This window comes from Oncorhynchus clarkii, chromosome 2 (genome assembly GCF_045791955.1).
Source record: "Oncorhynchus clarkii lewisi isolate Uvic-CL-2024 chromosome 2, UVic_Ocla_1.0, whole genome shotgun sequence".
In the NCBI taxonomy this organism is placed as follows: Eukaryota; Metazoa; Chordata; class Actinopteri; order Salmoniformes; family Salmonidae; genus Oncorhynchus; species Oncorhynchus clarkii.
In genome coordinates this window covers 15,363,358-15,384,332 of record NC_092148.1, presented here as the reverse complement: position 1 = coordinate 15,384,332, position 20,975 = coordinate 15,363,358, and the positions used below count along the sequence as shown (strand labels likewise).

The 20,975-nt window shown below is 47.7% G+C and overlaps 1 protein-coding gene across 2 annotated transcripts in view; it reads right to left on the bottom strand.

The window, feature by feature from the left end:
- The window catches only part of LOC139422556 (multiple epidermal growth factor-like domains protein 8), a 28,489-nt gene that overhangs the window by 6,383 nt on the left and 1,131 nt on the right, over positions 1-20,975 (bottom strand). For both annotated transcript variants that reach the window (XM_071173710.1, XM_071173706.1), the window contains exons 2-38: positions 20,451-20,702; positions 20,118-20,281; positions 19,622-19,831; positions 19,107-19,287; positions 18,580-18,668; positions 17,592-17,805; positions 13,979-14,162; positions 13,382-13,527; positions 13,135-13,245; positions 12,903-13,054; positions 12,338-12,439; positions 12,046-12,193; positions 11,233-11,396; positions 10,064-10,267; positions 9,723-9,926; positions 9,341-9,586; positions 9,108-9,226; positions 8,874-9,005; positions 8,477-8,674; positions 7,999-8,238; positions 7,646-7,830; positions 7,302-7,515; positions 6,843-7,086; positions 6,591-6,723; positions 6,250-6,500; positions 5,934-6,044; positions 5,728-5,846; positions 5,314-5,551; positions 4,978-5,146; positions 4,533-4,696; positions 4,249-4,384; positions 3,618-3,849; positions 3,310-3,436; positions 3,007-3,223; positions 2,667-2,881; positions 2,358-2,553; positions 281-449 (exon numbers count right to left, since the gene is read on the bottom strand). In XM_071173710.1, the coding sequence (XP_071029811.1) occupies positions 281-449; positions 2,358-2,553; positions 2,667-2,881; positions 3,007-3,223; positions 3,310-3,436; positions 3,618-3,849; positions 4,249-4,384; positions 4,533-4,696; positions 4,978-5,146; positions 5,314-5,551; positions 5,728-5,846; positions 5,934-6,044; positions 6,250-6,500; positions 6,591-6,723; positions 6,843-7,086; positions 7,302-7,515; positions 7,646-7,830; positions 7,999-8,238; positions 8,477-8,674; positions 8,874-9,005; positions 9,108-9,226; positions 9,341-9,586; positions 9,723-9,926; positions 10,064-10,267; positions 11,233-11,396; positions 12,046-12,193; positions 12,338-12,439; positions 12,903-13,054; positions 13,135-13,245; positions 13,382-13,527; positions 13,979-14,162; positions 17,592-17,805; positions 18,580-18,668; positions 19,107-19,287; positions 19,622-19,831; positions 20,118-20,281; positions 20,451-20,625 (6,503 nt within the window). In that variant the 5' untranslated portion in view covers positions 20,626-20,702. The remainder of the gene's footprint in view (positions 1-280; positions 450-2,357; positions 2,554-2,666; positions 2,882-3,006; positions 3,224-3,309; positions 3,437-3,617; positions 3,850-4,248; positions 4,385-4,532; positions 4,697-4,977; positions 5,147-5,313; positions 5,552-5,727; positions 5,847-5,933; positions 6,045-6,249; positions 6,501-6,590; positions 6,724-6,842; positions 7,087-7,301; positions 7,516-7,645; positions 7,831-7,998; positions 8,239-8,476; positions 8,675-8,873; positions 9,006-9,107; positions 9,227-9,340; positions 9,587-9,722; positions 9,927-10,063; positions 10,268-11,232; positions 11,397-12,045; positions 12,194-12,337; positions 12,440-12,902; positions 13,055-13,134; positions 13,246-13,381; positions 13,528-13,978; positions 14,163-17,591; positions 17,806-18,579; positions 18,669-19,106; positions 19,288-19,621; positions 19,832-20,117; positions 20,282-20,450; positions 20,703-20,975) is intronic.

The following is a 20,975-nucleotide window of genomic DNA, read 5'->3' as shown; positions in this document are numbered from 1 at the left end:
AAAACAAGAAATAAGAATAGGAAATACGCAATAAAGTAAGCAAGAAGGATACTATATACAGGAAATATTTAAAAAGTAAGTTCCAATACCATATTTACATGTGCAGGAATACTGGAGTGATGGAGGTAGATATGTATAGGGATAAGGGGACTAGGCAGTAGTGGTAGTACTGACGATTGTGATGATGTAATGATGATGAGGTTGTGTGTGTATTGATGCTGAGGTATCCAAGTGCTGCTACTTCTGCCGTTAATGATGATTGTGATGTGTGGCTTCCTACCGGCTGAGAACGTAGCCCTGCTTGCAGGTGCAGTGGTATCCCTGGGTCAGGTCATGGCAGTCCTGGGTGACGTTACAGTGGTGGTGGCCGTTGGCACACTCATCCTCCTCTGGGCAGTGGAGGAAGGACCAGCTGCTGTTTCCCTGGGGACACACTCCCTCACTCACACCTGACACATGCACGCACACACACAGGGGAAAGTGAGGAGAAGAGGTAACTTGAAATAGTTATTGGGAATAGAGAATATAACCCTAAATGTTGGACAATAAAGTTATATTCTATAACGCTCTTATATTTCATTCATTCATTTTATATAAACTCAGTAAAAAAAAGAAACGTCCTCTCACTGTCAATTGCGTTTATTTATAACCAACTTAACATGAGTAAATATTTGTATGAACATAACACGATTCAACAACTGAGACATAAACTGAACAAGTTCCACAGACATGTGACTAACAAATTGAATAATGTGTCCCTGAACAAAGGGGGGGGGGGGTCAAAATCAAAAGTATCAGTCAGTATCTGGTGTGGTCACCAACTGCATTAAGTACTGCAGTGCATCGCCTCCTCATGGACTGCACCAGATTTGCCAGTTCTTGCTGTGAGGTGTTACCCCACTCTTCCACCAAGGCACCTGCAAGTTCCTGGACATTTCTGGGGGGGAACGGCCCTAGCCCTCACTCTCCGATCCAACAGGTCCAAGACGTGCTCAACGGGATTGAGATCCAGGCTCTTCGCTGGCCATGGCAGAAGACAAAACGAACAGTATGGCTGGTGGCATTGTCATGCTGGAGGGTCATATCAGGACAAGACTGCAGGAAGGGTATCACATGAGGGAGGAGGATGTCTTCCCTGTAACGCACAGCGTTGAGATTGCCTGCAATGACAACAAGCTCAGTCCGATGATGCTGTGACACACCGCCCCATACCATGACGGACCCTCCACCTCCAAATCGATCCCGCTCCAGAGTACAGGCCTCGGTGTAATGCTCATTCCTTTGACAATAAACGTGAATCCGACCATCACCCCTGGTGAGACAAACCCGCAACTCGTCAGTGAAGAGCACTTTTTTACAGTCCTGTCTAGACCAGTGACGGTGGGTTTGTGCCCATAGGCGACATTGTTGCCGGTGATGTCTGGTGAGGACCTGCCTTACAACAGGCATACAAGCCCTCAGCCCAGATTCTCTCAGCTTATTGCTGACAGTCTGAGCACTGATAGAGGGATTGTGCTTTCCTGGTGTAACTTGGGCAGTTGTTGTTGCCATCCTGTACCTGTCCCGAGGGTGTGATGTTCGGATGTACCGATCCTGTGCAGGTGTTGTTACACGTGGTCTGCCACTGCGAGGACAATCGGCTGTCCATCCTGTCTCCCTGTAGCACCGTCTTAGGCGTCTCACAGCACAGACATAGCAATTTATTGCCCTGGCCACATCTGCAGTCCTCATGCCTCATTGCAGCATGCCTAAATCACATTCACGCAGATGAGCAGGGACTCTGGGCATCTTTCTTTTGGTGTTTTTCAGAGTCAGTAGAAAGGCCTCTTTAGCGTCCTAAGTTTTCATAACTGTGACCTTAATTGCCTACTGTCTGTACGCTGTTAGTGTCTTAACGACTGTTCCACAGGTGCATGTTCATTAATTGTTTATGGTTCATTGAACAAGCATGGGAAACAGTGTTTAAACCCTTTACAATTTTACGAATTATCTTTGAAAGACAGGGTCCTGAAAAAGGGACTTTCTTTTTTTGTTGAGTTTACACACACACCTGCTCAAAAGTTTGGGTTCACTTAGAAATGTCCTTGTTTTTGAAAGAAAAGCAACATTTTTATCCATTAAAATAACATAAAATTGATCAGAAAGACAGTGTAGACATTGTTAATGTTGTAAATGACTATTGTAGCTGGAAACAGCTGATTTTTAATGGCATATCTACATAGGTGTACAGAGGCCAATTATGAGCAACCATCACTCCTGTGTTCCAATGGCACGTTGTTTTAGCTAATCCAAGTTTATAATTTTAAAGGGCTCAGGAGTGGATATTCTAAAGGTCTATTCAATTCTGTTCCCCTCACCGTTGAGGCCTCCCTGCTGGCAGCGTCCAGCCCCGTTGCCCCCCCGGGCAGCACACCAGCCACACTGGGGACAGGCGATGCACTGAGAGCACTGGGTAAGCTGAGCGCACTGGGGGGAGCAAGAGTCCCCACCAGACAGCAGACGACCACACTGACCCGCCTCACAGCGCAGAGGCACGAAGGACGGACTCACACACTGGAGGAGAGGGGGAAAGAAGGGCTGAAATATAATCTCATTCATTTATTTTTGAAGCTACAATGCAGAAATACATTCAGGAAGAAAATAGACACCCACAGTCTCCGTCTTACCTGCTGCAGTGCCATGCTCCACACACAGTGCTGCCAGCCCCCGTCTGAGCCCCGGGAGCCCAGGCAGAGGTTGCAGGTGCTGAGGTGGTGGCAGGGGGGCGGGCAGGGCAGAGGAGGGGAGGACTCCACCTGCATGGGGGACACGTTGAGCAGGGCGTAGCTGAAGCACGTCCAGTCGTAGGTGGGGTTCACACTCAGGATGCGCCTGGTCTCGCCTGGAGGAACCGCAACACCAGATGTAAGAGAGTGGTTCTCAGTTATTCCAGCCACGACTTAGTCTAGTGGTCTACCCATAGACTCCTGTCCCTAGCAATAGAAGGTGAATGGAGGTGTCTCTCACCGGTGCGTTTGAACTGGCGTGTCCACATGCACTTCCCTGAGGCGGTGCACTTGGGGCAGTCGGAGGCCTCACAGCTGGTCTCAGTACAGTTGCTGGACAGGAAGATCTCTCTCTGGTTGATCCTGCAGTCGTGCTCTGAGGTGCAGCTGACTGTACTGCTGATGCATGCTCCCTCTGGACAGTTGGTGCACCACTTACACTGCAGAGCAGACTGGGACTGACAGAGAGGGGGGGTTAGTGTGAGTGTGTATGTGTGTGTACGGTCTGAGCTAGTGTTTGTGTGCGTTTGCATGTGTGTATTACCTGTGAGGGGCTAGAGAAGGTCCTGGGGTGGCGTGCCAGACACTCACTGCAGGTCTTCAGTCTGCGACACTGGTCTGGTAGACGAGGGGTGGGGGAGCAGGGAGACTGACCAATGGAACAGCCCAGTCTGAGAGAGAGGGACAAAACACCATAAAGAGGGAGAGATGGGAAAGTTTGTCACTAATTCTGAGATAGGGAAAGAATAAACATGATTACACAAAGTGACAACCCCAAGAAACACCTCCAAAATAAAAGACACAGTCAACAACTTGGAAACATCTTCATTCCCATGATAACCATAGCTGTACCTCTCAGCAGTATCAGAGGCGGCGCAGGTGCCCCTGCACCAGACACAACTGCCTGTGGTGGTGTTGCAGGCCTCGGGCGTGGGCAGCAAGGCACAGGGGTCAGAGGGAAGGGTCAGGGTGAGAAGACGCCCCAGGGTGACCCCGTTGAACCCCCCAGAGAGGAACAGCCGCCCACCCCAGCCCGCCATGGCCAGAGACACTGAACGGTTAACCGGCTCGCCCACCGCCGAGTCTGAGAGAGAGGAAGGGAGAAACGTTAGGATAATATCCACATCCTCATCAAACTGAGCATACAGTGGGGCAAAAAAGTATTTAGTCAGCCACCAATTGTGCAAGTTCTCCCACTTAAAAAGATGAGAGAGGCCTGTAATTTTCATCATAGGTACACTTCAACTATGACAGACAAAATTAGGAAAAAAATCCAGAAAATCACATTGTAGGATTTTTTATGAATTTATTTGTAAATTATGGTGGAAAATAAGTATTTGGTACCTATGATGAAAATTACAGGCCTCTCTCATCTTTTTAAGTGGGAGAACTTGCACAATTGGTGGCTGACTAAATACTTTTTTTGCCCCACTTTATATGCAGTGTTTTGGCTAGCCACATGTAGTGTCAGTCACACAGTTACCTGGCTGTATCCAGGTGTTACAGTTGATCTGGTACAGATACACCGTGTTGCTGTAGTCCTCCACTCCTGTTCTCCCTCCCACAATCACCATGGTGTCTTTTATCAGGGCTGCAGCGTGGAAGAAACGGGACAGGGGCTGGGGAGAGAGAGGGAGAAAAAAAGACAGTGTTAATTTAAGAAAAATGTTATTGATATAATGACAATGTCATCAATTAAGGCCAGCCTGGGAACATGTAAAAGCTGTTTAAATACCGGCTAGCTAGTTAAGCCGTGGTTGTACCTACCTTATTCCCCTGTGAGGGGACCAGTAGGGACCAGGTGAGGTTGGCATAGTAGAGACTGTAGAGCTCTCCTGAGGGCTCTACTGTCTCCACGTGGAAGCGGTAGCCTCCGAACACGTACACGGCGTCCGTCTGCTCGTGGTACACAGCCGAGTGGCCATACAGACCTGGAGAGAGGGTAGGACACACAGGAGTCAGTCAAGAGACAACACGGGAGGGTTAAGGGTTAATCAACAGACTGGTAAATTATTCAACATCATAAGGGACAGCAGTTTACAGTTCATGGTGTCAGAAATAACTCTTTGCTCCAACCATAATGGATGCACCTCAATCTTTATATTCTATGCCTACTTAGTGGGAGAGGTTCCACGAAAGCTGAGTAGGGACTTTCCAGATTGGCAGGTTCTAAGTGAGTTAATGAGTGCAGGTGGACATTGGTTCTTCTGACCTGTAGGAGGTGTGCCGGTGTGGGGGGCGACAGTCCAGTTGCCAGAGTGGATGTTGAACTCCAGCAGGTGATGGTTGAAGCCGTTCTCTGGAGAGTAACCTCCAATGAGCAGCATCGAGTCCCGACGCACCGTTAGAGTATGACCTGCCACCGGTGGCAGCACTGAGCTCTGTGGGGGAAGAGGACACAGACTAATTGGTTACATAGAAGTCTATAGTAAATTGAATCGTGGGGTGTAGGCTGACAGTTAACTACCAATATTTTATGTTTAGTGTTTTTTTGTTCATATATATACCCAATTAAGGCAAGATGGTGGATTGCTAAAACCAAACAAACCTTGTGCTGTCGCCACACCAGACTGCTGAGGTTGAGGCTCCACGTATCCACGGCGACACCCTTCTGCGTGACACCGCCCACCACCAGCATGAGGTTGTGAGTAGCTCCTTGGCCGCCGGAGAGAGGCTCGTGACTGGCCAGAAGGGCAGAGGCGTGGTGGTACCGGGGGCTGGGGGTGGAGCCTTCCTCCACTGAGCTGGTCAGCATCTGAGTCCAGCGCCGCTCCAACACAGAGTACCTGAACCCACCAATCAACACAGAGAGGGAAGAGAGACAGAGAAAATAACTGATATGAGTTACTGGTCATTTCAAACAATTACAACAACAAAAAATTGCTGTCTCATAAAAGGCATCTTTAAATGAACACCAATAAAAACACAGCCATTAAAAAGTTAGGGTTAGGGTTACACACACCTGTAGACGTTTCCCAGGATGCCCTCTGAGAGAGAAAGGCCTCCATACATCCAGAGGTTCCCCTGGGGTCCAGACACTAGAGAATGGCCCATCCGGTGGAGGAACCTGTGGGCCTGGTTCTGTGAAGGGAGGGGGGAGTTTAACACTGTGACACTCTGTGGTGGGAGTGTTTGTATATGTGTGTGTGTGTGTGTCCTGGTTCTTACCGCTGTGAGCTGTGTGTCCAGTAGGGTTTCCCAAACTAGGCTGCTGGAGTCCAGAGGGGTGGAGCAGTCAGAGCCGCCCCAACCGTCTGCACACACACACACTCCCAGAGACTAAAACAGAGACAGACACAGAGACAGACGGACACAGAGACAGACACAGAGACAGACAGACACAGAGACAGACAGAGGGTTAACATTAGAGACACACAAGAGACTGTAATATATAGGAACAGGATAAACAAAGAGGAAAACATCAAAACAACAATGAGCATTCACACTGTCTGCTGTAACAGTGCTACTGTTCAGTCCCTCTTACCAAGTTACAGGAGCCTCTGCCCTCTGCTAGCCCACAGCCCTCGGGACAGAGGGGCCTGTCGCAGTACGGTCCCCCATACCCCTGAGTACACTGGCACAGCCCCCCGCTGCACTGCGCCCCTCCCTGGCATACAGGTGACCCATCCTCCCCCGCCTCAGAACCCTGGCGACAGCGCCGCACCCAGAAGGAGGCGTTGAAACCCTGAGGGCGGTCGGACGAGACGTTGGCCTCAAAGTACACAGAAATCACACCTGGGAGAGAAAAACAAAGGGATCAGAGAGGGAATCTTTCAATAAAAAATTACTAGAAGCTTTAATAAACAAACAAATCGCTAAGGTTACCTGAAGTGGCCTCCACAGTGATTGGCTGAGTCCGGGTCGTCCCACAGAATGCGCCAATCAGGTTGTGGTCCGAGTGCACCACCCCGTTGCTCAAGAAACGAGGCAGGCCGTCAAACACGTAAACGTAGGAGCTCTGTGTGTGAGAGACAGAAAATACATCTCAGGCCATGGGAATGCTGGTGGCTCTGTTCACTACAGCACAATAAACATCAGTCTGTGTTGTAGGAGATAGTGTGTGTGGTTAGTACTCACAGTGCACTGTGTGTAGGAGTCTGGGTGCAGGGTGAGAGCCACAGGAGGGCACAGCTTGCCAGACACACAGGGGACCAGGTTCTCAGAGACAGACAGGACCCACAGACAGTGGGAGAGTCCCCCCTTCCCCCCGACGCCCCCTCGCCACCCCAGGGAGGACGAGATGGGGAGCTCAGAGAGGGGTGACTGGTGGGACAGGATCACAGAGCGCCCCTGACACTGACGGAAACAGGTGCCATTATTCCTGAGGAAGAGAGAGTTGTATAAGTGATATGCATTAAGTGAGAGAAATTCAAACATTCAAATGTATAGTGAAGCAGGTTCTTAATTACAGAGCACATAGCAACTAGTTGCTGATGCACAGTACACATACTGTTCTATAAAACAGATCCTTTACAGACTGCCTATTTGTAATGCTGCAAAACCAATTTCCTCACTGGGGGTAATAAATCCATCCACCTGGGGTCTCCGTAGTATCCAGGCAAGCACGATTCACAGTGTGGTCCCTGGGTGTGGTGTGTGCAGTAGCATTGGCCTGTCTGATTGTGGCAGTAGCCCAGGAGGGGGCCTCCATGGCCGTTACACTGGCAGGGCACACAGCCCCCGCCCCCGGCCAGCGCAGAACCAAAACTCCCTGGTCGACAGTGCTCACACTGGAGACCCATTGTCCAATCTGAGGAGAAGGGAGAACGGAGAGCACATTAACTAATTAGAGAAAATGATGACTTGTGAAATTAATAAAATATGTTGTTTTTCCCCTTTTTTGGACGGATGAATTGGGTTGATATTTATGTCTGTCTCACCCTGGCAGTGGTCACAGATGCCTGGGGCAGTGATACAGGTGCTGTGGAAGTTACAGCCACAGTCCACGTCACACTCCACCCCGCTCAGCACCAGTGTGGCTGGGTCAGATGTCCAGCCCAGGGAACACTCACACTCGAACCGCGGGCTGCCGCTGCACTGGCCCTCACGACACTCATTATAACAACTGGAGCAGAAAGAGAGAGGTCGGCTTTAGGAGAATGGAGTTATCCAGAGAACGAGATATTATAAAAGCTAGTGGACAGAAAAAGGGCTTGTCATGATAGGGAGGATGAGAGGGAGAGAAAAAGAAAGAGCGACAGGGAGTGAAATGGGGAGAGAGAGAGAGGCTCACGTCTGGTTGCAGTGCAGGGTGCCGTCCCCGGTGTAGCCCCTCTCACAGTGGCACTCAAAGGAGGTGGGGGTGTTGACACAGGTGGCGAAGGGGTGGCAGCTGTGGAGGCCCAGCCTGCATTCCTCCACATCAGGACAGCTGGGGTAGGACCAGACTGGGTCCCTCTCCCCCTCCTCCATGTGCTCCAGCTCCATCTCCATCTCCATGGGCCGCGGGGGGGCCAAGGTCTGGGGCTCAGGACTAGAGGGGGAGGAGGAATAACAAGGTTCAGCATTACATCCTAATGCAGAGAGGTGGTCTGGTATTGACATGGTAACTTCACAGGCAGGTCCAGTGTACGTAGGCATTAGTTACACTGGACCTGCTCAGATAATGATTTTTTCCATCACCACAGCCTGTTTTGTGGGCTTGTCCTCAGCTGAAGTCAAACCTGGGTAAGTAAGCATTTTGAAGTGTGGTAGTTTGGGGGTCATCATACCTGGTAGCCCGTACTTCATCCACAGCCACACTGCAGTTATACACAGAGGCGTCGTCCATCCCTCCCCAGTCTCCTCGTAGACACCTGCCGATGGTGGGGTTGTTGTAGTCTCCACACCAGCCGCACTGAAACGTCTGGAGACAGTCTGTACAGGTGACCAGAGCTGAGCACTGCTTACACTGGGGCACTGAGTGAACACTGGAGTGGGGGATAGAAGGATGGAGGAAGGGATGGAGATAGGTTGAGGGAAGAAGGGAGACAGAAAAGGTTATTGCACGCTGTTGGTACATAATAGATTCCAAATAGGAAAGAGAAATAAGATTAAACTTCAATTTTAAACTGTTCCTAGTTTCATTGTTGACTACAGGAGTTCAGCTCATTGGTTCTAATGGTTTACCTGTCATACCAGTCCCTGCACTCTCCGTAGGGATACTTGGTGAGGTAGGCAGCGAAGTAGAAGCAGGCCTGGGCTGACTCACACCACGCACACTGACTGGAGTTAGACAGACACTCTCCACACGTCCTCCTCCTGTTACAGAGGGGGGGAAGGGGGAGATAGAGCGAGTTGCATACTGTAGGAGTAATTGCCTAAAGCAATTATATTACGATGAGCCTGACAGTGGGTACTCACTGGTTGCAGACTTTAGGGCACCCCCCTGGGTCGCGAATGGATCCATCCAGTTTCCCCCGTCGGCTGCATTGGTAATCACCCTTCTTGCTGGCGTTGATCTGCCACTCACAGTAGTGGTCCTGTCGGCCAAAGATCATAAAAGTCAAAGGTCTATAAGATCTATAAGGGGAGTATAAAAAATATTAAATGTTTTATGAAGCTAATGGCAGTGAGGTGTTCTGTATGTTAAATACCTGAGTGCAGGCGGAGCAGTCCCTGTACTCCTCACAGAGGGTGCATTGTGGAGGGGCCAGCAGCAGGTGGCATTCCCCTCCCCCCTGGTCCTCTGGGCAGGGCTCCAGGGCAGGTAGGGCACGGAACAGACAGCGGCCCAGAGACGGGCACCAGCCACAGGACTGGTCTGACAGACACGCCAAGCAAGACTGGTACCCCGAGCAAGAGCCAGAACGGTACGGCTCCAAGAACAGGAAGGAAATCTCCTACAGAGAGAAAGGAGGGATAGAGAGACAGTGGGAGAAACAAACATCTTCAATATTGATGTTAAGGGTATTGAGCCTCAGTATTACTGTGAAAACCTTTTGTTTATAAAATGTGTAATTGTCAGCTCGTACTCACACTTCCGCCGGGCAGAGCGGTTCTGTTCCAGGTCAGGGCCATCTCACTGGTCTGTCCAGAGCCTGAGTTGTTGAGGTATCCCTCGGCCTGGACCAGGTAGCGGTTCCCCCGGGTCAGGTTGGGAAACAGACGACCCATGTCAGGACGGGACAGCAGCTTCGTCTCCTTCTCCTGGTGAGCTGCCCAGTGACCTACCACCTCCTTCTGAGGGGAGGAGGAAGAGTGAGAAAGTTCAGTAAAAAAATGACAGGCTGGACTACTCGTATCCACTCTACTCGTATCTCTCAAAAAATGTGTAATGTAAGCGCCCACCTCCCGCTCCCTCACTCTCTCCCTCTCACCAGTTGCAGGGAGTTGGGTCCAGCAGCCATGCGGGCCTCAAAGTGTAGCCTCTGTATCCGGGCCCACATGGAAACTGTCTCAGTGGGAGGGGGTGCAGGTGGAGGGGCACCCCACAGAGGGTGGATGAAGCCCCGGAACTGCAAGGTGACGTCCATCTCTGTGGTGGGGCTGAGGATGATGGAGGTGCTGCGCAGGATGGACACCTGAAGGAGTGGAGGTTCAAGGGGGATTGGAGGGAGGTGTTACAACTGACATTAAGAGTGGCATGTCTTACAGCAAGGTACAACATGTCAGAAGTCAGCAGCATTACATTCAGTCAGATAAGAGTTTGGGAAGCCCACAGTATCTTAAGCAGGGTGGGAGGAGGGAAAGTACTTAGAGGGGCTTTAGAGACGCAGTAAAGCTAGAAGTAGAGGTAACACCAGGGGTGAAAGGTGGTACAGTGTCCCGGCAAAAGAAAGTGGGGGTACGCCTTACCGGTAAAACACGGGCCTATCATAATAATTAAAACAAAACGTCAAGAAAAATAATGGTGTAGTAGTCTACAGTTATCATTACCGCATGTCAAAGGCATGAAACATTTCCGAATGAACTTGGGGAATAAATGGGTGGTATTAGCCTACACAAAATGTGATGTGGTTCAACGAGAACACTGACATTTTGCCAAGGCAGAGTTGAATGGCCGACACCGGGACGCGAGGAGAGCTGTGGACACAAATTCTTACACTTTTTGGTGTTTTGTATAAAAGATGTCGCTTTCCATTCACCAGTATTTGGAGGCTGGAAATATGTTGAGATTGGATGCATATTCCCGGGTAGCCTAGTAAAGGAAGTGATCTTTTGAAGTGATTTATTTGACCATCAGATGAAAACATCATGACTGGTTGTGTTTGTGAGGGAATGGAACTCATGAGCCACACAGGACCACATTACTTGGCGGAAGGGTTGTTACGATACCGGTATCGTGATACTCAGAGATATCGTGGCAAGGAAACAAAACATGAAGCAGACCAAATGTTCTGAATCCCGTTCTGTTCCAAGCTATAAATACACAATATACATACAGTAGGTTTTTTAAAGGACCAAAGAGTTTTTGCCATGGAAAATCAGTTATCGTAGTATTGCGATGTTGGTATTGTGACAACCCTACTAGGCGGGGCCTCTGTACCTTGTCAGGCTGGGAGTCATTGCGGGGGTGCTGGAAGGTGAGCAGGTGCAGTCCCGGGACATAGTTCTCAGTGCGACAGGAAAGGAGTGAGGTGAGGAAACGGGTACGCTCCCCCCACCAGCCGTACGCCCCTGAGATCTGGTCCACACGGCAAGCACTTTGATCTGCAATACCGAGAGGGAGAGCTCATTAAACAACACACACAGTACCAGACCTTAATCTTACAATACATTTTATTTAACTAGGCAAGTCAGAACAAATTCTTATTTACAATGACGGCCTACCCTACCAGAAGGCAAAAGGCCTCCTGCGGGGACGGGGGCTGGGATAATTAAAAAAAAAATGTTTTTTTAAATATAGGACAAATCACACATGACAAGAGAGACACCACAACACTACATAAAGAGAGCATGGCACAACATGGTAGAATCACAAAACATGGTACAAACATTATTGGGCACAGACAGCAGCACAATGGGCAAGAAGGTAGAGACAGCAATACATCACGCGACGCAGCCACAACTCTAAGTAAGAACATCCATGATGGATTCTTTGAATGAAGAGATGGAAATAAAATGCAGTGAACTGAAAAGAGGAGCGACCCAGGGATGTGTGTGCTTTGGGGACCTTAACAGAATGTGACTGGCAGAATGGGTGTTGTATGTGGAGGATGAGGGCTGCAATAGGTATCTCAGATAGGGGGGAGCACTAAAACAGCATTGTTGTTGCTCATGTGGTCCCTCATGTCTTTTATCTCAAATGCATTTTAGCTATTGATATTTGTATTTCCCCTCCTCCCTCTGTGCATCTCACCTGACACAGGTAGGCAGGACTCGTTCTGGACACACCAGCCGAAGTCACCGGGGGCACGGGGCAGGGAACCTGGAGCCCCACTGAACACCAGGCAGGACTGGCAGTCAGACAGAAAGCGGGCCAGGCCCAGGCACCCTGTGCTGCCACACTGGAGAGAGACAGTTAAACATTGTTTTTATCCATGGTCAAGTTAGATTGTTAGAAGGTGGATGGGGAGGACAGATGGATGAGGTTTGGGTTGAAGATCGAGAAAAAGGGATGGAAAAAGCAGGGTGTTGGATAGGTGTGTTACCGGGTTGGTGGGTTGGTACTCCCGACAGCGGCCCTCACACCAGCTGCATTCTGGGTTCTTCAGACACATGCTCTCGTCTGGTGCCTCGGCACACACAGCATCCTGACACACACAGAAACACAGTCAAACAAATACACACGCACACCACAGCAGGGCTCTCCAACCATTTTCCTGAAGAGCTACCGGTCCTGTAGGTTTTCGCTCCAACCCTAATCTCGGGCACCTGATACTAATAATGAACTGGTTGATAAGATGAATCAGGTTAGTTACAACTGGGGTTGGAGTGAAAACCTACAGGAGGGTAGCTCTCCAGGAACAGGGTTGAGAGGCCTGCACCACACTATACTATGAACTACCCAAAAATTGTGCACAAGAAATACAATGTTTACAAGTCCTGCTTTCAACACCCAAAACACAGTATCACTGAAAAACATTATGCTTCAGGAGATGAGAGCATGCAGTTTCCACCATATACTTCTCCCCCTTTCAATATGCCCCTGTCCACCATGCAATAATATTCCTTAATAAACTCTCCATCCCTCCCCCTCCTTACTTCTTGACTCACCCGGTCTCCTGGGTCGCTGCTCACAAACAGCGGAACTTTGTATGCCACCAGGTCTCCACGGGCAATACCACTGTAACCCCCGGCAACCAGCAGCACCCTGCCCTCCATCACAGCAGCTACATGGGAGTACCGCCCTCTCACAGACTCTCCTCCTGAAGGGAAAGAGAGATGATGCAACATAAAGCAACATGAATATGAGTGAGTGAGAATGTGTATGTGTGTAGGGACTCACTGTGTTGGAGGCTCGACCCAGCTGACACCCACTGGTGACACCCTAGGTGGTAGAAGAAGATTTCCTCATCATAACACTTCTCCTCCTGGTAGTGGATGTGCACATTCCCCCCTGAGAGAGAGGGGGGAGAAAGAGAGGGAATAGGGAGAATAAGAGCGATATTAGACGGTAAAAAGGGCTGGACAGCAAACAATTGTCCCTATCCTATATTCTCTGTGATGACCATCGCCACCACAAGTCCCCTCACCATAGACCACCATGTAGTTGCCGATGATGGTGGCTGAGTGGAAGGCTCTCTCCCTGGGGCCTGTGGCTGGGAAACGGGAACGGAACGAGGTCCAAAACCTCCGGTCCACATGGAATACATCCGTGGAGTTCACACGTACACTGAACCTGAGGGGGATAGAGAGGCAGGAAGGATGCAGATGATTTGAGACAACAGAAACACTCCAACATTAACACAGACACCTGCTGAGACACAGATAATAAACAGTGCTGGGAATCACATGGAAGCCAAGAACCTAGCGAGAACCTGTTATTTTTTACCTTTATTTAACTAGGCAAGTCAGATGAGAACACATTCTTATTTTCATTGACGGCCTAGGAACAGTGGGTTAACTGCCTTGTTCAGGGGCAGAACGACAGATTTTTACCTTGTCAGCTCGGGTATTCGATCTTGCAACCTTTCGGTTACTAGTTCAACGCTCTAACCACTAGGCTACCTGTCGCCCCTTGCATTACCAAATAGCACAAAACACACGACACAATGTGTACTCTCAGTGTGTACTTTGATAATAAAACACATTACCATGCAAGACAGTCCCACAATCCCATCCAACTGTACCTGGCGGTGGTAGGCCTGTGGCCCCCGTAAACTAGCAGTGCCCGGGACGGGGGGTGAAACACCATGGAGTGGCCTGCTGTGGCGGGAGGCTTCCCCCCGGTGGGCTGCACCGCTTCCCACACCCCAGACTCCCGCAGATCAAACCGATACAAAGATGATGAGAACATATCCTCTTCTGTACGACCTGCAGAGGGGAGAGGAGAGAAAGATTACAAGAGTACTTATTCACAACAGACAGGTGCAATCTTAGAATAGATAGAGTGAAGTAATGAGACAGTAACACTTGTTGGGGAATAATCAGTATTAGTTGGTAACATAGGTAAGATGTTTTATATTCATCATATGTTTGTAAGTTACGTCTCATCAGAATGTTATTTTTGTATAATACTGTGGCAGGGTTGCAGTATCTGTTCTATGTCAAGACTAAGTTGCTTGGGCCGGAGAGAGGGGAGAGGTCAAGCGTGTATCTCTTGGCTCCACAATGTCTGTGTGCCAGTCAGTGTGTCTCTGTGATCTTGTCAAGATAGGATGGATTTGATATATGGCTGTTGATATGGAGGATTTGTTTATGGTTCTGAATTTGAGAAAATAACATAGTTTAGGAGACAAAGCTGAACGATAAATTATGCCTATGCTGTCTGGATATGTGTGTCTTTGCTATAAAGGATCTCAGTAACAATGTGTGAGGGACTCTCAGAGAATTCATTGATAGACACTGAATTGATCTGAGAGTCACAGGGTTGTGATAGAGCTCATATAATTAAAGATGGACTTTGTGATAACTAACTCTGACTTGTGTGTGGTTTGCTCTCATGATTTGGTAAATAGAGGAAATTTCCACGACACACTGTTGTTGTTTTGGCACTGTACTCCAGCACTTTGGATTCCAAATGATATAATGGACTGTGAGGTTAAAGTACACACTGTCAGCTTTAATTTGAGGGTGTTTTCATTCATATTGGGTGAACTGTTTAGAAAGAACAGAACTTGTTGTACATAATTCCCTTATACAGTGGGGAGAACAAGTATTTGATACTGCCAATTTTGCAGGATTTCCTACTTACAAAGCATGTACAGGTCTGTAATTTTTTATCATAGGTACACTTCAACTGTGAGAGACGGAATCTAAAACAAAAATCCAGAAAATCTACAAGTCCTCACCTGGTAGCTTCAATAAATAGTACCCACAAAACACCCGTCTCAACGTCAACAGTGAAGTGGCGACTCCGGGATGCTGATCTTCTAGACAGAGTTCCCCTGTCCAGTGTCTGTGTTCATTTGCCCATCTTAATGTTTTATTTTTACTTGCCAGTCTGAGATATAGCTTTTTCTATGCAACTTTCCCTAGAAGGCTAGCATCCCGGAGTCGCCTCTTCACTGTTGACTTTGAGACTGGTGTTTTGCAGGTACTATTTAATGAAGCTGCCAGTTGAGGACTTGTGAGGAGTCTGTTTCTCAAACTAGATATTCTAATGTACTTGTCCAGTTGTGCACCGGGGCCTCCCACTCCTCTTTCTATTCTGGATAGAGCCAGTTTGCGCTGTTCTGTGAAGGGAGTAGTACACAGCGTTGTACGAGATCTTCAGTTTCTTGGCATTTTCTCACATGGAATAGCCTTCATTTCTCAGAGAAAGAATAGACTGACAAGTTTCAGAAGAAAGTTCCTTGTTTCTGCCCATTTCGAGCCTGTAATCGAACCCACACATGCTGATGCTTCAGATACTCAACTAGTCTAAAGAAGGCCAGTTTTTTTGCTTCTTTAATCAGAACAGCAGTTTTCAACTGTGCTAACATAATTGCAAAAGGGTTTTCTAATGATCAATTAGCCTTTTAAAATGATAAACTTGGATTAGCTAACACAATGTGCCATTAGAACACAGGAGTGATGGTTGCTGATAATGGGCCTCTGTACGCTTATGTAGATATTCCATAAAAAATCAGCCGTTTCCAGCTACAATAGTCATTTACAACATTAACAAGGTCTACACTGTATTTCTGATCAATTTTATGTTATTTTAATGGACACAAAATGTGCTTTTCTTTCAAAAACAAGGACATTTCTAAGTGACCCCAAACTTTTGAATGGTAGTGTAAGTATTCAGACCCTTTCCTCAGTACTTTGAAGCACATTTGGCAATGATTACAGCCTCGAGTATTCTTGGGTATGACGCTACAACCTTGCCACACGTGTATTCTGAGAGTTTCTCCCATTCTTCTCTGCAGATCCTCTCAAGCTCTGTCAGGTTGGACGGGGAGCCATTTTCAGGTCTATCCAGAGTTGTTCGATCAGGTTCAAGTCCGGGCTCTGGCTGGGCCACTCAAGGACACTCTGAAGCCACTCCTGCGTTGTCTTGGCTGTATGCTTAGGGTTGTTGTCCTGCTGGAAGGTGAACCTCTTCCACAGTCTGAGGTCCTGAGGGCTCTGGAGCAGGTTTTCATCAAGGATCTCTTTGTACTTTGCTCTGATAATCTTTCCCTCGATCCTAACTAGTCTCCCAGTCTCTACCACTGAAAAACATCCCCACAGCATTGTGCTACCACCACGCTTCACCATTGAGATGGTGCCAGGTTTCTTTCAGACGTGACGCTTGGCATTCAGACCAGAGAATCTTGTTTCTCATGGTCTGAGAGTCTTTAGATGCCTTTTGGCAAACTCCAAGCGGGCTGTCATGTGCCTTTTTACTGAAGAGTGGCTTCCGTCTGGCCACTCTACCATAAAGGCCTGATTGGTGGAGTGCTGCAGAGATGGTTGTCCTTCTGGAAGGTTCTCCAATCTCCACAGGGGAACTCTGGAGCTCTGTCAGAGTGACCATCGGGTTCTTGGTCACCTCCCTGACCAAGGCCCTTCTCCCCCAATTGTCTAGTTTGGTCTTGGTGGTTCCAAACTTCTTCCATTTCAGAATGATGGTGAATGATGGTGATGATGGTGTTCTTGGGGACCTTCAATGCTGCAGAAATTTTTTGGCACCCTTCCCCAGATCTGTGCCTTGACACAATCCTGTCCCGGAGCTCTACCAACAATTATTTTTTTCTTTGACATGCACTGTCAACTGTGGGACCTTTTATAGACAGGTGTGTGCCTTTACAAATCATTATGGGGTATTGTGTATAGGTTGACAAGGAACATTTTTTATTTAATACATTTTAGACTAAGGCTGTAACGTAACAAAATGTGGAAAAATGCTTTCCGAATGCACTGTATATTATCCCTGTGATTACAATGAAGAGAAAGACGTGGCACTCTGTTCTGGACCACCTGCAGCTTAACTAGGTCTTTCTTTGCAGCACTTGACCACATGACTGGAGAATAATCAAGAGAAGGCTAAATTAGAGCCTGCAGGACTTGGTTTTTGGAATCTGAAATCAAACAGTACAGCGTAAGAGTGAGAAAGTTAGACGCACAAATATCATACCCCCAAGACATCTTAGCATCTTACCATTACAAAAACAGGGGAGGTTAGCATTTATGCCTCTAACTTTGTCACATATCATTATTCACGACTCATTCAGGATTATCCGCAATCATGGTAGCATCCACATTATAGGATAAGTGTTTATAAACATATTCTGCAAGAAGTTAGGTGACAGCATTGTATTTCAATAAGTTATTTACCTCCAAATATGTAGAGATAGTTGTCCACTACAGATGCTGCATGGTTGGCCACCCTCGGTGCCCCGGGCGAATGGGATTGGCCGAGCTGCTGCCAGTCCTCCTCGATTGGGCGGTACATCCAGACGTCGCTGGCTAAAGCGCCGCTCATGAACTCTCCTCCGAAGATCACCATGTTCCCCTTCCACTCTACTGCCGTGTGGGAGTGACGAGCCGCCTGACAGAGGGAGGGGGGAAAGAAAGAAGGGCGAGAGGAAGTCCTTTTAAGGATTACTGTGTAATTAACAGGGCCAAAGCTAGAGTGGTGTTTGTGAGACAAGGCGTAACCCGAAGGGGCCTGGGGCCAGGTCTTTTATACAAAAACGTCTGTAGAGTCCGAATGGTTTGAGCTACAAACAATTAAAAGCTGAGTCACATGAACATGCTCATGTTACATGCTTTGCTCTATGACGCTCACAAGCTACACAAGAGTCGTTAAAACAGAAGGGGTTCTTCTACATAGAAGATCATAGTGAATCCCAGGACATAGTGTCTATAATACTGTAATAAGCTAACATAGTTGCTGTCAAACTCCAACAGTTGTCACTGACTAGTTAGATATTAATTTGCCAATAAGCAAACAATTTCTGTACTTACAGCATTCATATACATACTTTTTTTATCAGGTCAGCTTTGGCAGACTTTTTTTTTTTTTTAAATCAATATTTGTCAATGCAACTCACGAATGCAACTGTTTATATGAAATTGTTTTGTGTTCTACTTGTAGCCCTGGTTGTCTTGAAAATAAAATGGTAAAACACTTTGTGAGGCTAAATAGAAGGGCTGGACATGTAGTTAAATGAAAGTCAGATAAATGAAAATCTGATTTTTGCAAGGATCTTGAATAAAATAATCAAAGCATAAGATAAACACAGGAAATAATAACTAAAAGAGTACATTCTTTGATATATTTTATTAAGATTACATTTCTGGCATGCGGGCAGGCACTTACTGGGGAGTGTCCATAAGATCTGTTCTCCCATTGGTTCAAGCTGAAGTTGTATTTAACCAGGTCCCCCAAAGCTCGGTTCAGGTCAAACCCTGAAATATCAAAACAGCACCAACCATACAGAAGTAGTTAACCGATTACATCATGACATACACTGAAAGCCATAATGATTACTACGCAGAGCCAGTTGTCCAACAGCAATAAGGTCAAGGTCTTCTGTGAAGCCGTGTGCTCGCCTCATCTAAACTGGGTTAATGTTAACCAAGCCCAACAATACTCCTGATTGGGTCGATACCGGGTCTAGTTAGACAATGAATCAGCACATAAAGTGAAAACAAATCAATCCTAACATCCAGACGAGCAACACCCTCCTAACTAACAACCCTAACATCCTACACACCAACACTTGAATTCGAATAGTATACCGTATTGGTATCCCTTTGCATGTAAAACATTTTTTTTTATGTACAATGGGATCCACTATATAAAAAATAAATAAACAAACAGTTGTTCAGTGTTCTATCCCTCACCTCCAAACAGGTACATGGCTCCAGTGGAGGACAGGTAGACCCCAGCAGAGCCGGTCCGGGCGGGCATGTAAGGGTCGCCCCCACTCACCTGCCACCACTGCCCCACCCCACTGTCATCACGGAGACCCAGCTGACAGCTCTGGCCCAGGAAGTCCGAGCTGCATAGACAACGCTCTCCTCTCTAAGAGAAAGAAGGAGAAAGAGAGAGGAGAACGTTTGAGAGAAATCAGCAATCAACAATATCTAAAGGAAAGGAGGGTCATTCAACCCCTATTTATGTTCCTGCTGTGCTGGTTTCCCCTTCTGTGTTTGAACTCAAATGTATAACCTGCTTAATAATTAACTCCTTAGGTAGCCTTGTACATAGGTTCCCTCAGCTAGCTGTCTTCAGCATCTCAGTTGGCTGTCCACTTTCCATCCTCACCCCAACCTTTGTTTTATTGCACTGTAATAAATCAGCATCTCTAAAGACTGCACAGTTTCCAATGTGGATAATAAAGTCTCCCTCTTCTTACCTTGTCACAGGTGCCGTGCAGGATGCAGGCCTGGGGACATAGAGGGGTGCTGCAGTCGGCTCCTCCCCAGCCCAGGTGGCACTGGCACAGGGACGAGGCCGTGTCACAGCGCCCGTGACCTCCGCAGGCCCCAGGGCACACAGAGAACAAGTAGGTGGCATTGAAGCCCAGGAGGTTGTAGTTTGCATCGCTGAAGAGGTGGAGCAGCATCTGGAGGGAGGAGAGAAGACAGAAAGGATGTGAAGGGGCAATCAACAACTTGACTACATTTTTTCCATGATATTGTAATCCATCCAGCCCGTCAAGTCAGAAACGTCCAGCTGTCACTCAATTGTGTGATGAATTCAAATTGAGGCCATGGAAACCCGTCAATAAATCTATCCATTTAATGCTGGTATGAAAGGTTTCCCCACCCAAATCCCCAGCAGTCTGAGGTTGATATCTGACATCTCAGAACATGTCTAGTTCCGCCTTCCATAGATAATGATACGGTTACCTTGCCAGACTTGGCTTCTATGGGCTGCGGCAGGGTGTTGCCACTCAGACTGGCCAGTAGGGGGCTCTGGTAGGAGTCTCCATCGTAGACAAACAGGTAATCGTAGGTGCATTCTGTCTCCATGAAGGTGAAGTTCAGGACGATACGGTAATTGCTGCTGGGGGCTTGAGGAGAATACAGGAAAGAAACATCAGTCAGATATAATTTAGAGTTTACTTAATTTGCCCTAGACAGGATTTTCCTTGGCATATCTTGAGATCTATGTATTCACATTAAAATGACAACCAACACACTCATCACGGCACTCAGTTCTGCCACCACTGTCTCACTCACCTTTGATGAGCCACTCGCAGTTCCCGTTTACAGAGTAGTTCCCTGGCCCGTCTGTGACGTACCCTGGGGGGCCCCTGAGCACCTGTCTGTGGCCCTTACAGTCTCCTGCCCAACACCCAGGGGCTACAGCCACCAGCAGCAACCCCAGCAGGGGGACATGGAGGAGGGAGGCCATCCTCTCCCCCACCTGGAATAGGTGGAGGAGGTGAAGAAGATGGGGTTGTCCGATTACCTCGCTCACAAGCCGGGAACCTAGAAACGGTTCAAACAAACAATGCAACTTCAATGAGATGGATTACATATGCTAAAAATATTTTACAAAGAGGTTACATTTCAACATAGGATGAAAGATGCTCTAGTTTTGCCTATATGTCACAGAGTAAAACATCTAAAACTCTGCAAGATAGCCTTTTGGCAATAACTTGCAATCAAACATCAGCCAAATACATATTGAAGTCACATACAGAAGTAACCAAGAGATTCTTTAATTTATGTCCATGGCATGGTGTCAACTTAAGGAATGTG